Here is a 14,327-nt window from a genome sequence, read left to right on the forward strand (position 1 = left end):
AAATTACAGCATGTTGCTCAATGTTCATTATCAAAAGACTTCAGGTCTCCTGGTATAAATGTTGAAACCCACCAATTAGTCTCACTTAAGTTCTGCCAATTATCCATTGTCCAATTAATTAAAGCATTTGTTCTTATTGGATTTAATTTGCCTTATTATTGGTTAACAATAATTAACCAATATTCACTGTTTAGTTTTTCAGGTCAGCATTAAAAAAGAAATACACAATACATGTGGTAATTACTGTGTTATTAATGGTGTATTAAAGGTGCAATAGGCAAGCTGTTAAACTTACATTTATTTACTTATACAAATAACCTGGATAATACGTAGAAAATGGTTTTAAATAAATAAATAAATAGATAGATAGATAGATAAATAAACCAACCAACCAACCAACAAATAAAAAAAAAAATAAAAAATAAATAAATAAATAAAAATAAATAAATAAATAAATAAAAATTAATTAATTAATTAATTAGTAAATTAATTAATTAATTAATAAACCAACCAACCAACCAAACAAACAAACAACAAACAAATGAATAAATAAATAAATAAATAAACCAACAAATAACTAACTAACTAACTAACTAACTAACTAAATAAATAAATAAATAAATAAATAAATAAATAAATAAATAAATAAATAAATAAATAAAATAAAATGCATTAAACTGTGGTCTTAGCAGAAGTGGATTGAGTCGCTGAAAAAACATGTTTGGAAAACTGATTACTTGTTTGTATTTGATTGCACTTCCTGTCAGTCATTTTACAGACATTGTATTCTACAGGACACTGTAGATCCTGGAGCCAGACCTTCATGAACCTGGGTGGGAACGGTTCAAATGTCAAACCCACCAAACTGTTAAGAGACCTATTTTTTTTTAAAAAAACAACTCTTACCTAAAACACCTTTAATGGAGTAATCCACTGTGAGTGAATGTTATGATTATGAAATTATGAAAACATTTGCAGGCTTGTGTTGTTCATGGCAGGGTGAAAACTGGTGTACTTACCAGGATAGTTGTGATGATCAGTGTGGTGTTGAAGAGTGTGTCTGTGACATTAAGTGAGGGAAGCTTTTTCTCCATAGACAGCCCCTGCTCCGAATGCCACTGACCGATCTTCACCAACATGCACATACAGAAAGAAACACAGAGAGAGAGAGAGAGAGAGAGAGGTTATGTAAGCTCCTCTGAGCGGTATCTAGCAGAGCGTTCATACAAAATTAAACATGACAAAAGACCTGTCATTAACACCGTCTCAGAGGCAAACAACAGGTTTCTGCACAGAGTTATGCAACTGAGTGAAGCATCTTGAAAGCATCTCTATCAAATCAGGAGTTCGTTAGGAGATAAAACAAATTTTCTCAGCAAAGTGATCAAAACAATAACTCAAACGAAACCCTAGGCTTGTTATCGACAGCACTGTCGTCCTTATCTCTGTCCAACTGTACACTGTAACGATCCTGCTATCTGTATCATCAAGAAGAGGACAGGCTTCCTTTTGAGTCTGGATCCTGTCAAGGTATATGTCTCTGTATATGTCTTCCTCATCCCCCCCCCCCCTCCACTGTGCCTGTGACTCACTTGTTAGAGATCTAGATCTAAATCCTGATCTCGATAAAGCTGCTTTGAGAAAATGGCTATTATTAAGAGAGCTATAGAAAAAAAAACCCTGAAATGAACTGAAATGATCATTACAGCACTACCACTTATTCCCTCTGGAGCTCGGCCTTTTCACACACAGCCATTTTATATGTGGCAAAAGCTCCGAGCGCTGTGCGCCTAAATCATCCATTATTTTATTTATTTATTTATTTATTTATTTTTTTACTTTTCAGTGTAATTGCAGAACACCATGGTTCAGCAGGCCTCATGCTTGATGTCTTTTGTGGAGGAGCTGCTCGATTTATCTTCTACTGCAAATCCGTCCCCAGTGTACGCTCCGAGCAAAAAACTCCACAGAAGACGAAACAGACATGATGCTGCACGGGATCGTGTATTCTCCATACATGGACCACAAAAATGAATGAAAACAAAAAACGATATAATGGATGTTTTATTTTAAGTTTTTGTTATATCCACCTTCACCACTGCAATCTTCATCAGGATGACAGGAGGAGCTCCGGAGAACGATGGGGTATTAAACAAATGTCTGCACCTCTGCTCACCTATACTTATTCTGTCTTGCAGTGAGAGGTTAAAAGTTTGATAGATGGAAAGACGTTGGAGGAACCTTTCTCTGCCGGTGTCCTGCTGAGCCTGTGTGTGTGTATGTGTGTGGGTGTGTGTGTTGTTTCCTCTCATTTTTATTTTGATGAGAGCGCCGTGATGAAAAGCACAAAGAGCGACCCAAATAAATACCGCACCTCCCACTCTCACGCCTCTTTCCAGTCTCCTCAATTCCCTCCTGCCCACCAGGGTATGACAGTCTTTTAATCAAGTCCATTATTAAATTGGGCATGGCAGCTATGGGTGGTAAAGATGTGGCAAGCTATTACATGCTGAAGCAACAGAAATGACCAAGAATGTCTGCAGCCGCAAATGGAAAGATCTCATTAAAAAGAAGTAGGAAAAACAACGATGGGTTCAGTTTTCCTACTTTTAAACTGATTCCTTTGAACCATGAGTTGGCTCTCTCTATTGTGGGAGTTTGTTTTGACAACGTTGAAATGAAGAAAGGTGAGGAGAATGGAGAAATGAGCATACACTTTACATCAACATGATTTGGTTGTGATCAGTTCGCACTGCATAAACATGAAGGTCAAAAAACACTGTATGGACTGAAGGGTGACCACTGGAAGTCTTTGTTGTTTCGGACAAACGACAAAATCGCAATCCGAAGACGTAAAACCTGGGGGTCAGGTGACGAACAAACAACATGACTAGACTAGAGAGGGCAATATCAAAAATGTGTCAAACATTAGCATTCAGGACACCCTCATCCAGAGTGACTTACGATTTTAAACAATTGAGAAATTTAACATTAAGAGCCACAGCTTGATGGTCCAGGGATTCAAACTTCTGATCAGTATGCCACCACCTTAACCACTAAGCTACCTCATCTAGCACATTAATCCAGAGGCTTGGAAACATCTGGCACAAAAAGACACAGCGTGTGTGTTAATGTGGTGTGAAGGTTATTGAGTTAAAGTGTGTGTAAATCTGTAGTCTGGTGAGTGTGATGTGTGAGAGCACGATGAGCATGATGAGCAGGTCTCATGCGGTTGCCTCCACCAATACATTACAACATCATCAGATTAAAAAAAAAACCCCACAGAGACCTTGATAGAGGTGCCTGAACCTTCTCAATTATTATTATTAATCCTTCATGTTACTATATATGGATACCAGAAACAACCTGAAAATAAACTTCAGTCAGGAAGAAGAATTTCTGTATGACCTTGCTGAGACCATGTCCCTGTTTGGATCAATTTCAAAGTCTCATCAGTTCATCTGCCGGATCATTCCATGCAAATTATAAACATAAAACATTTAGCCACTTGTTTTTGAGATATCACACTAATGAGAATCTCAGATGGATGCCTAGAGAGACATGTGGATGGTACATCGTAGATTATCAGATAATAGGCCTTGAGAAATGAATGCGTAATTAACATCTCTGGATGACAAAAAGGAAGGAAGGGACTTCAGAAAAACTATCAGGCATCTGACCTTGCCGTGATTTGACCCTGCTGCTTACAGTGATTATTCCATATACAGAAAAATCCCTGTCCCAAATTACACACTGTCCAATTACACCATGCCCTACGTAATCTACACCTCTAGTGCATGAATTTTAGAAAGATAGTATCATCTCAAACTGGAACACTGGTCATCCGGTGTCAGTGCCTGGTTAGCTCCGCCCCTTTTCCACTACATAAGCAAAGCTGTGTCCAACATTCCACCCTTATTTTTTTTTCCAGTTGAATAAGTGCATCATCTGGACACTGGGTAGACATGAAGTGCATTTCTTCTTGTTGGTGTGAACACACGACTCACACTATTTATACTACCAAATGATGGAATGCATAAGTATGAGATTTGGGACACACCTTATACGAGTGTTCAAATACTCAGTGCTGTGATGTGATGCTAATGAGAACCCCAGAATCTTGAAAAAATCACACAGTGGGCATTAACTAAAAACAAAGGATAAAGAATCGTTCTATTCTCATTCCCAGAGTCAGCAATAAAAAACAGGCTGAGGATGTTTCCTCATGCATTAGTAATTCACAGTAGTAGCTGTTAAAGTTGTTTCTATTATATATGTTGCACAGCCGATGCATAGAATCCCAGTGGCCAGAATATCAGATGTAAGGTGAAAGCTTATTATGTAGATGTCGAAATCCAGTAACAGAGCGGATGGTAAATGTGAGGTGAAAACGGATATGTGGAGAAGGGATGGAGATAGAGGAGAAAGAAAGAAAGAAAGAAAGAAAGAAAGAAAGAAAGAAAGAAAGAAAGAAAGAAAGAAAGAAAGAAAGAAAGAAAATGAGAAATGGCGAATAGTTTGAGGATATGCTAAAAAAAAAACAACCATTCCATTTCTCATTCCTCGCCTCGGTGGACGAAATGCCACCATGCCCTCATGAATGAAAGCCACACAGAGCTGAGAAACATGGAGCTCAATCAAGCACTGCAATCACATCTGGCTGGACAGAGAGAGAGAGAGAGAGAGAGAGAGAGAGAGAGAGAGAGAGAGAGAGAGAGAGAGAGAGATTGGACATGTGGACAAGGACAAGGTGTTTACTTCACAAGCGTCTAGCCATCGTCCATCAGGAAGAAAATGCACCATGATTGAAGCTTCAGGTAAGGGTAATGAGTACATATGAGTACTGGCTTATCTCACACACACACACTCACACACACACTCACACACACATATATACTATATATATATATATATATATATATATATATATATATATATATATATATATATATATATATTTGTCAACCCAAAAAAAAACCAATACAAATTCTACTTTTTGAGCTCCACAGACATAAACTGCAAATAAGTACAGGTTCATATAACTAGATATGATTGCATTATTCCATCAAACAGAGCTTTTTTCTGCCCTCATGTTTGTGATCAATCGATGGTTTTATTTTTTATTAGTCAGGTCACTGAGGTGAAAAATGAACACAAACTGAGGAACACAGGATATGAAAGTATTTCCGATCTCACAGGAATGCTCAAGTAATTATTTCTACAAATGATTTAGAAGTAAAGTGGATCCTCCTTGATAAATGAAGCCTAATGTGTCTTAAAAGAATAGAATAGACCTGATGACCCCCCCCCTTTTGTTTAGGTATTTATCCTGTGATTTGCTTATCATTTGTTCCGCCCCCCCCTTTTTTTTGTCCCCCCTAAACTCCTGAAGAATTGTATTTGTTTGTGTTCATAATTGAATATTCAATAAAAAGTTATTAGCAAAAAAAGAAAAAGACCTGATGAGCATCGGGACTGAGATCCAAAACAGTTACACAAGCAGGTTTTTTTCTATGAGCATGGATGAGTGAGCAGTCAGACATAATGCTCATGAGACACACACACACACACACACATACACATTTTCTGTAACGCTTATTCGGCACAGGTTCTTGGAGAACCTGGGGACAAGGGACACCCTGGACGGACACCACTGCAGGTTAACAGTCACACACACACACACACACATACACACAAACACACACATACTTTAATTTAGAGATGCCAACCAGCATACTGGGGTACCTGGAGAAAGCAAGCTGAGAACATTTAAAATAGACACAAAGGGCAGAAAAAGGAAGTGCCACCTATGCCAGCTGTGGAGGTGCAAGGCAACTGTACCCCAAATACACTGTATATAGGAAGTGTTAGGGTCAGAATTCACAGAGCATGCTGTCATTTATACCTCTGGGTTTTTCTTGAGTGTTTTCTAATACAGATACATATAATACATACTGTACCTAGTCCAGGATTATGTTCCTCACCCATATAACTCCATGTGTATACCTTTCTTACTGAACAGATTGATTACTATAAACAGAATTCTAGGCCTTTCTGATAATAGCAATCATGCACAACCCTGTTTTTAACCTTCTTCATTTACATAATGATTTTTTTTTTTTTACAGTTGACCAATTTCTGATTTCTACTGATTTATATGTGAATAAGTTCAGCCAATTTAACACCATTTAAAACCTTCAGGCAATTAAACTTCTACGGAAGGAACAAATCTAAATAAATGAGTTAACAAAGGACTCGCTGGCCATGCTGAGCACACACAAGGCACTAAAAGAGCAGTTTTGCCAATTACAATCAGCAAGTAAAACAGGAGGAGAAAAAAATAATGCAAATGAGGAGAAATGGCTTTGTAGTGCTCACATTCTACTAATTAAAACAATCTATGATTAGTAAAGAACCTGATATTTCTATTCATTTGCGCCCACAAGTACAATAAATCGATATCATTACTTAGTGCCGCTGCTTACACCATTTTCAAGCACAGGCTGCAGATGACCTAGAGGAAATGAGGCTCCGAGAGGAGGGATATATTTGCGCAAAATCAGTTGGCAGTCCTTCGTCATCATTTGAGTACTCCTACACCTGCTTTACATGGGTGTACTGTAACTATTACAGAAAAAGGCCACCGAAGAGAGGCAGTTATCTCCTCAGCCATGTCACTTTCCTGCCTTTAATTCTGTCCCTAATGGAGGCATTGTGGTGGATGGGGATAAATGAGGATAAAGAGTTGGATGAGGAAATCGATGGGAAGACATGAGCAGTCATCGGGGGTTGGGATTGACTCAGAGCCAAAACAGAACTGAAAATTAGTGTTCCGCTGTAGATAAGGGGAGATCACATTATATGTTTAGCGTGCTTAAGTTCTTTAGAGAGCGCTGCAAACACGGGCGGTAACCGGATATGACATCACGAGTCAAGGCGTTCTCTATTTCAGGGTGGTTTTTTATTCTTTTAAAGCTGTGTTGTATAAAATTGAAATTTCGATGGAGGATGAAGCTGTATTTGGGCTTATCTGAAGTGGTCACGCTGTGATGTGTCACTCTTCTGTATGATGTGTCATTCTCCTGTATGATGTGTCACTCTTCTGTATGATGTGTCACTCTTCTGTATGATGTGTCATTCTTCTGTATGATGTGTCACTCTTCTGTATGATGTGTCACTCTTCTGTATGATGTGTCACTCTTCTGTATGATGTGTCATTCTTCTGTATGATGTGTCACTCTTCTGTATGATGTGTCATTCTTCTGTATGATGTGTCACTCTTCTGTATGATGTGTCACTCTTCTGTATGATGTGTCACTCTTCTGTATGATGTGTCATTCTTCTGTATGATGTGTCATTCTTCTGTATGATGTGTCACTCTTCTGTATGATGTGTCACTCTTCTGTATGATGTGTCATTCTTCTGTATGATGTGTCACTCTTCTGTATGATGTGTCACTCTTCTGTATGATGTGTCACTCTTCTGTATGATGTGTCACTCTTCTGTATGAACTGTCACTCTCCTGTATGATGTGTCACTCTTCTGTATGATGTGTCACTCTTCTGTATGATCTGTAAATCTTCTGTATGATGTGTCATTCTTCTGTATGATGTGTCACTCTTCTGTATGATCTGTAAATCTTCTGTATGATGTGTCACTCTTCTGTATGATGTGTCATTCTTCTGTATGATGTGTCACTCTTCTGTATGATGTGTCATTCTTCTGTATGAACTGTCACTCTCCTGTATGATGTGTCACTCTTCTGTATGATGTGTCATTCTTCTGTATGATGTGTCACTCTTCTGTATGATGTGTCACTCTTCTGTATGATCTGTAAATCTTCTGTATGATGTGTCACTCTTCTGTATGATGTGTCATTCTTCTGTATGATGTGTCACTCTTCTGTATGATGTGTCACTCTTCTGTATGATGTGTCACTCTTCTGTATGATCTGTAAATCATCTGTATGATGTGTCACTCTTCTGTATGATGTGTCACTCTTCTGTATGATCTGTAAATCTTCTGTATGATGTGTCACTCTTCTGTATGATGTGTCATTCTTCTGTATGATGTGTCACTCTTCTGTATGATGTGTCACTCTTCTGTATGATCTGTAAATCTTCTGTATGATGTGTCACTCTTCTGTATGATGTGTCACTCTTCTGTATGATGTGTCATTCTTCTGTATGATGTGTCACTCTTCTGTATGATGTGTCACTCTTCTGTATGATGTGTCACTCTTCTGTATGATGTGTCATTCTTCTGTATGATGTGTCACTCTTCTGTATGATGTGTCACTCTTCTGTATGATGTGTCATTCTTCTGTATGATGTGTCACTCTTCTGTATGATCTGTAAATCTTCTGTATGATGTGTCACTCTTCTGTATGATGTGTCATTCTTCTGTATGATGTGTCACTCTTCTGTATGATGTGTCACTCTTCTGTATGATCTGTAAATCTTCTGTATGATGTGTCACTCTTCTGTATGATGTGTCACTCTTCTGTATGATGTGTCATTCTTCTGTATGATGTGTCACTCTTCTGTATGATGTGTCACTCTTCTGTATGATGTGTCACTCTTCTGTATGATGTGTCACTCTTCTGTATGATCTGTAAATCTTCTGTATGATGTGTCACTCTTCTGTATGATGTGTCACTCTTCTGTATGATGTGTCACTCTTCTGTATGATGTGTCACTCTTCTGTATGATGTGTCACTCTTCTGTATGATGTGTCACTCTTCTGTATGATGTGTCATTCTTCTGTATGATGTGTCACTCTTCTGTATGATCTGTAAATCTTCTGTATGATGTGTCACTCTTCTGTATGATGTGTCATTCTTCTGTATGATGTGTCACTCTTCTGTATGATGTGTCACTCTTCTGTATGATCTGTAAATCTTCTGTATGATGTGTCACTCTTCTGTATGATGTGTCACTCTTCTGTATGATGTGTCATTCTTCTGTATGATGTGTCACTCTTCTGTATGATGTGTCACTCTTCTGTATGATGTGTCACTCTTCTGTATGATCTGTAAATCTTCTGTATGATGTGTCACTCTTCTGTATGATGTGTCACTCTTCTGTATGATGTGTCACTCTTCTGTATGATGTGTCACTCTTCTGTATGATGTGTCACTCTTCTGTATGATGTGTCATTCTTCTGTATGATGTGTCATTCTTCTGTATGATGTGTCATTCTTCTGTATGATGTGTCATTCTTCTGTATGATGTGTCATTCTTCTGTATGATGTGTCACTCTTCTGTATGAACTGTCACTCTTCTGTATGATGTGTCACTCTTCTGTATGATGTGTCACTCTTCTGTATGATGTGTCATTCTTCTGTATGATGTGTCACTCTTCTGTATGATGTGTCACTCTTCTGTATGATGTGTCATTCTTCTGTATGATGTGTCATTCTTCTGTATGATGTGTCATTCTTCTGTATGATGTGTCATTCTTCTGTATGATGTGTCATTCTTCTGTATGATGTGTCACTCTTCTGTATGAACTGTCACTCTTCTGTATGATGTGTCACTCTTCTGTATGATGTGTCACTCTTCTGTATGATGTGTCATTCTTCTGTATGATGTGTCACTCTTCTGTATGATGTGTCACTCTTCTGTATGATGTGTCACTCTTCTGTATGATGTGTCACTCTTCTGTATGATCTGTAAATCTTCTGTATGATGTGTCACTCTTCTGTATGATGTGTCACTCTTCTGTATGATGTGTCACTCTTCTGTATGATCTGTAAATCTTCTGTATGATGTGTCACTCTTCTGTATGATGTGTCACTCTTCTGTATGATGTGTCACTCTTCTGTATGATGTGTCACTCTTCTGTATGATGTGTCATTCTTCTGTATGATGTGTCACTCTTCTGTATGATGTGTCATTCTTCTGTATGAACTGTCACTCTTCTGTATGATGTGTCAGACAAGGAAGGGAAAAACCTTGATAAGGAAAATTAAGTAATTAAGTGGTGAGTTTGAAGTTGATTGATTGATTGTTTGATTGATTGATTCTTTCATTAAAGTTTATGCTGGAAAGTTCCAGAGTTGAGGTTCCTAGGATATAGATACAGCCTACACTTAAAGACAGTACTTTTTACTTTTTGACACTTTTTTTGAGCATACACTTATGTATGATTTATTATCTTACTTTATGGCATCTACTAGATGATGTCTGAAGGTTTTGCCACCATCCCCTCTAGCTTGCTCATTAGAGATCTAAAGCAGCATATATGTGACTTCTGTAAAACTGCTTTGTGACAAGGTTTACAGTTAAAAGCCAAACCGAATCCTGACAGTGAGCAAATTGATTCAATTCAATTTTATTTATAGAGCGCTTTTCACAATAGACAGCTCCACAGAAATATATAAATTCAGGAAGAGTCATAAATGTATCAGTTTATCTCTAATGAGCAAGTCAGCGCACGAAAAAACTCCTCTGAGAAACCTTCAGGGGAACCAGCCTCAATAGGGAACCCATCCTCATCTCTAATGAGATTATAAATCATGTCGCTTCTATATCCGTGCGCTATATGGACAAAAAGTGCAATTATGAAACCAGGAAACTCCTGCTGGTTTTAACAGACAGACATCGTGTAGAACTGGTCACTGATCGAGTTCAACCGCAATCCAAAGGCATCTTCATGGTTTCTACATGGCACCATCCACTGTAATCTTCTGTATCATTAGTCTGTCCATGTGAATTCATCCTCAGCAGCAGCAAGAGGTTTCCAAGTGAGAGCCACATAAGCAACAACAAAAGGTCTAAGAAGTTTTCACACCAGGTATAAAAGATATTAAGAGCTTTAGCGTAGCCTCTACTAGATGGTCCAACAGCAGAATGACAGAGAGTAGCAAGTCTGGCCAGCATGATGAAGGTTCTGGGGAACATTAAAGACATTTACATAGATGCTTAAGAACCATAACGAGGAAGGGTTCAAAGTTGAAGCATTTCAGAAAACGCTGGAAGTCAAACAACAACATGAAAATGTTCAGGTCTAGATCAGTTGCTCATTATCATTTTGTACTAATTTTTTACAGCATATAAAAAAGGAGAATTTAAGCAAGCCAATTTTTGTATTCTCTCTTCTATCGTAAAACAGCCACATAAAGAGCAGAACAAAGATTAATCACAAGCCCATAAAGTTACACACCTGCCGGATTGTTTTTCTCAAAATCCACATCCAGTCATGCGGACATGTTTTGCTAGGTTTTTTATTTTATTTTTCCGAGTCGTTGACTCTGCCTCTGATGATTGCCATCAGAATGTCATTCCCACTGTCATTAGCTGCAGGTGGAGTGAAGATGTCAATGGTTCTGGTGGCTTGTTCAGCCTGCTTTGGTGTCGCGGAAAGGTTTGTATCCTCGCACGCAGATAATAAATGCATGAGTCAGAGAAAGGCCAGACAGAAAGGTCAGTACAGTTTACTTCTTTTCAAGAAGTGACCTTTTGCCACAATCAAACTTTCAGTTTGGAGAAGCACAAACACTCCCTCTCTAACCTGAGACAGTCTGCTTTTCATTTATTATTATTATTATTTTTTCCCATAACAAGAAGTAAACCCACAGAGGAACTTTTATTCACAAAGTTGACACAAAAACCTCCACAAGCTTGCAGTGTTCAGCTGCTGGCCTTTTCGATGACCGTTAATATGAGGATGGGAGATTAGCTAGGGGCAGATTTGACACTATCGCTCTATATCACAATCACTCACTGACTCATTCAAGCTATCTATCTCTAGGACACTGTCTCTGTCTGTATTTTTCATCTCTCTCTCTCTCTCTCTCTCTCTCTCTCTCTCTTGCTAGCTCTGTGACTTCCTCTATCTCTCGTCCATCTCTATCATCCCAGTCCTCTCAGGGCCTGTTCCCTGGCAGAGGCTGGGAATGAATGGCTTTCAGTTCAAGACCAGTTCTTGAGAGACAAACTAGACAAAAGGGATTAAAGCGGTGTAAGGGTCATCCTCCATCTCTCAATTTCTCCCTCCCTCCATTCTTGAGAAGCAGGGACACGCTGCCAGCAAATGTATTCTACATGCCAATCAGACCGCAGAGCTGTTTTAGCTTTGTAGCAAAGTTGAAGATCCTGAAAGTGGAGCAGCAGGAGACAAAAATGCACACACACACACACACACACACACCTCACAAAAGTAAGGATGAGAGATAAGTCATCCTTGAAATCTGTTAAGACTGGGAGATTGCATAATGTATCTCATGCATTGTGCATTTTGATCTGTTCCTCATGCTCAGACCCCATGCTATAAATATGGATTGAAATCGATACTGGTATCACGCATCAGTCTGAAACTCTGCTCATTTACCCAGACGGAGTGTCTGGGGTGAAGGGGTGGAGGGGCGGGGGGATGGGGCAGTTGTGTCGGTGGAGGGACTAGCAATTTCAACACCCAATATTTATACCGTGATCAATCATAAAAAATCAGACAATGATAATAACAATAAATAACAAAATTATAACAATACTACTACTACTACTACTAATAATAAAACTCTCTGTTGCACAAGCTGGCGACTTCCAGCAACAGCAACCATTGGTTACTAGATGTGGGTGTGTCCACTGACACAACAAAGTTAAAGGAAAATCGAACTTTATGCAAATATAAAGCCACATGCTGCAGTGACATTAGCGTGCACGTGATCTGTAGCAATGAGCACGTCTCCTTCACCTGGTGTGATATGATGCATCTAATTTTCCAAATCTCCCTCCAGAATGTTTCATTTATTGGCAAGAAAACTTGGAATGCTAGCTTAATAACCCACTGATAAACGTTATTACTATGACAACCGGTAGTAGGAACGCCTACAGGTGACTTCATAGTACATCACCTGGCGAGTTGCAGCGATGAAATCACTATATGTGTGAAAGCTCAGGTGTCCACAAACCTTCGGCCATACAGGGAAGACAGATAACATGCTCCATGATGCCTAATACTAAGTAGGTTCCTTGCTTTGCTATCGTTATGGTTAGCTATCGACAGCTACCGTAAAATATATACTCCAAAAAAATCTAAAGCTAATATTTCTAAACGTAGATGAAAAAAAGGCAAGTGTCACCAATTACCGATTTAACCAATGCAATGAAAATCACACACACACTCCAATTAGTGAGTGAAAACACATAACAAAAGCACAGTCTAGGTTTAATATCCTCATTTAAATCTTGCAAATGAGCTTATGTAAACTCCCCTAAGACTCTTTCTCCCTCCTGCTCCTTTTTTATTTTTTTTAAATTCTCGGAGTCAGAGCTGCTCTTCTCGTACTGTGTTAAGTCTGAGCTGCCACTGACCAATTAGCTGTAAGAAACCTGTTAGAAAACTTCACAGGAAGTGTCTGAGGAAGTCATCTCTTTTTAAGACACCCCCCCTCAGCCTAACCTTTCCAGTGTGCAAGTACTCTCTCTTTCATTTCTGCCTCTCTCTCTGTTCTTGGTCTTCTCCTATAACCCGTGGGGATGCTGCCTCCACTAGTCCTGCCTGTGAGCTCCAGCTACATGCTCTGTCCTTCATAATTTATCACACATCTCTGTGTCATAAAAAAAGGGAGGGAAAAAAAAAATCCATAATCCTGTAACCTCATAATGTCATCAGTGGAAAAAAAAAAAAGACAACAAAGCACCCCAGTAAACAGGATAGATAAATAAAACTGAATCCAAATGGAAAGCCCAGGGAAACACTAATATTTACCTAATGAAGAGCAGGGAGATCTAATCGAATTCACTGTTTGTGCTGCGAGGCTGTATGGGAAATATGGCTGACATTTTAGACAGCAGCTTTTGTCTGGGTTTTTTTCTTTTCTTCAGGTCAGCACGGACCACAGCAGAGTGGAACAGAGAGTCAGCGGGTGGCAAAGAGGGACTGACGTCTCTCTCCCTTCGGAGCCCTGTATGAAATAATAATAAATGCAATTTATGTACAACCCTCTCCAGCACTGGTGAGTAAACACACGTCTGCGCCGGGGGACAGAATGTTGACTTTTAGTGGCTCTTTTTATATTATACTTTCCTTTAGATCTGCAGTGTGATAGCGCCGATGACTAGTTTCCAAAGTGGTGTCCAGGGATGTCCAGGAGTGTGTGAAGTTGTTACAGTGGTAGAAATCTCGACCACCAATTAACAACGTTATTATATTTCTTACTGACTTAACTGGTGATTTGAATAACAAATGGGGGCACAGTGGTTTAGTGGGTAGTGTGTTTGCCTCGTACCTCTGGGGCTGGGGATTTGATTCCTGCCTCCACCTTTGTGTATGTGTGTGTGTGTGTGTGTGGAGTATGTATTTTCCCTTGTGCTTCAGAGGTT

General features: G+C 39.0%; 1 protein-coding gene across 1 annotated transcript in view; it reads right to left on the reverse strand.

Moving 5' to 3' along the window:
- grik4 (glutamate receptor, ionotropic, kainate 4) overlaps positions 1 to 14,327 on the reverse strand; it is a 403,962-nt gene that overhangs the window by 40,292 nt on the left and 349,343 nt on the right. The window contains exon 12 of the mRNA XM_058414559.1: positions 1,020 to 1,127. Coding sequence (XP_058270542.1) covers positions 1,020 to 1,127 — 108 coding nt within the window. The remainder of the gene's footprint in view (positions 1 to 1,019; positions 1,128 to 14,327) is intronic.

This window comes from Hemibagrus wyckioides, linkage group LG17, assembly GCF_019097595.1.
Source record: "Hemibagrus wyckioides isolate EC202008001 linkage group LG17, SWU_Hwy_1.0, whole genome shotgun sequence".
Lineage (NCBI taxonomy): Eukaryota > Metazoa > Chordata > Actinopteri > Siluriformes > Bagridae > Hemibagrus > Hemibagrus wyckioides.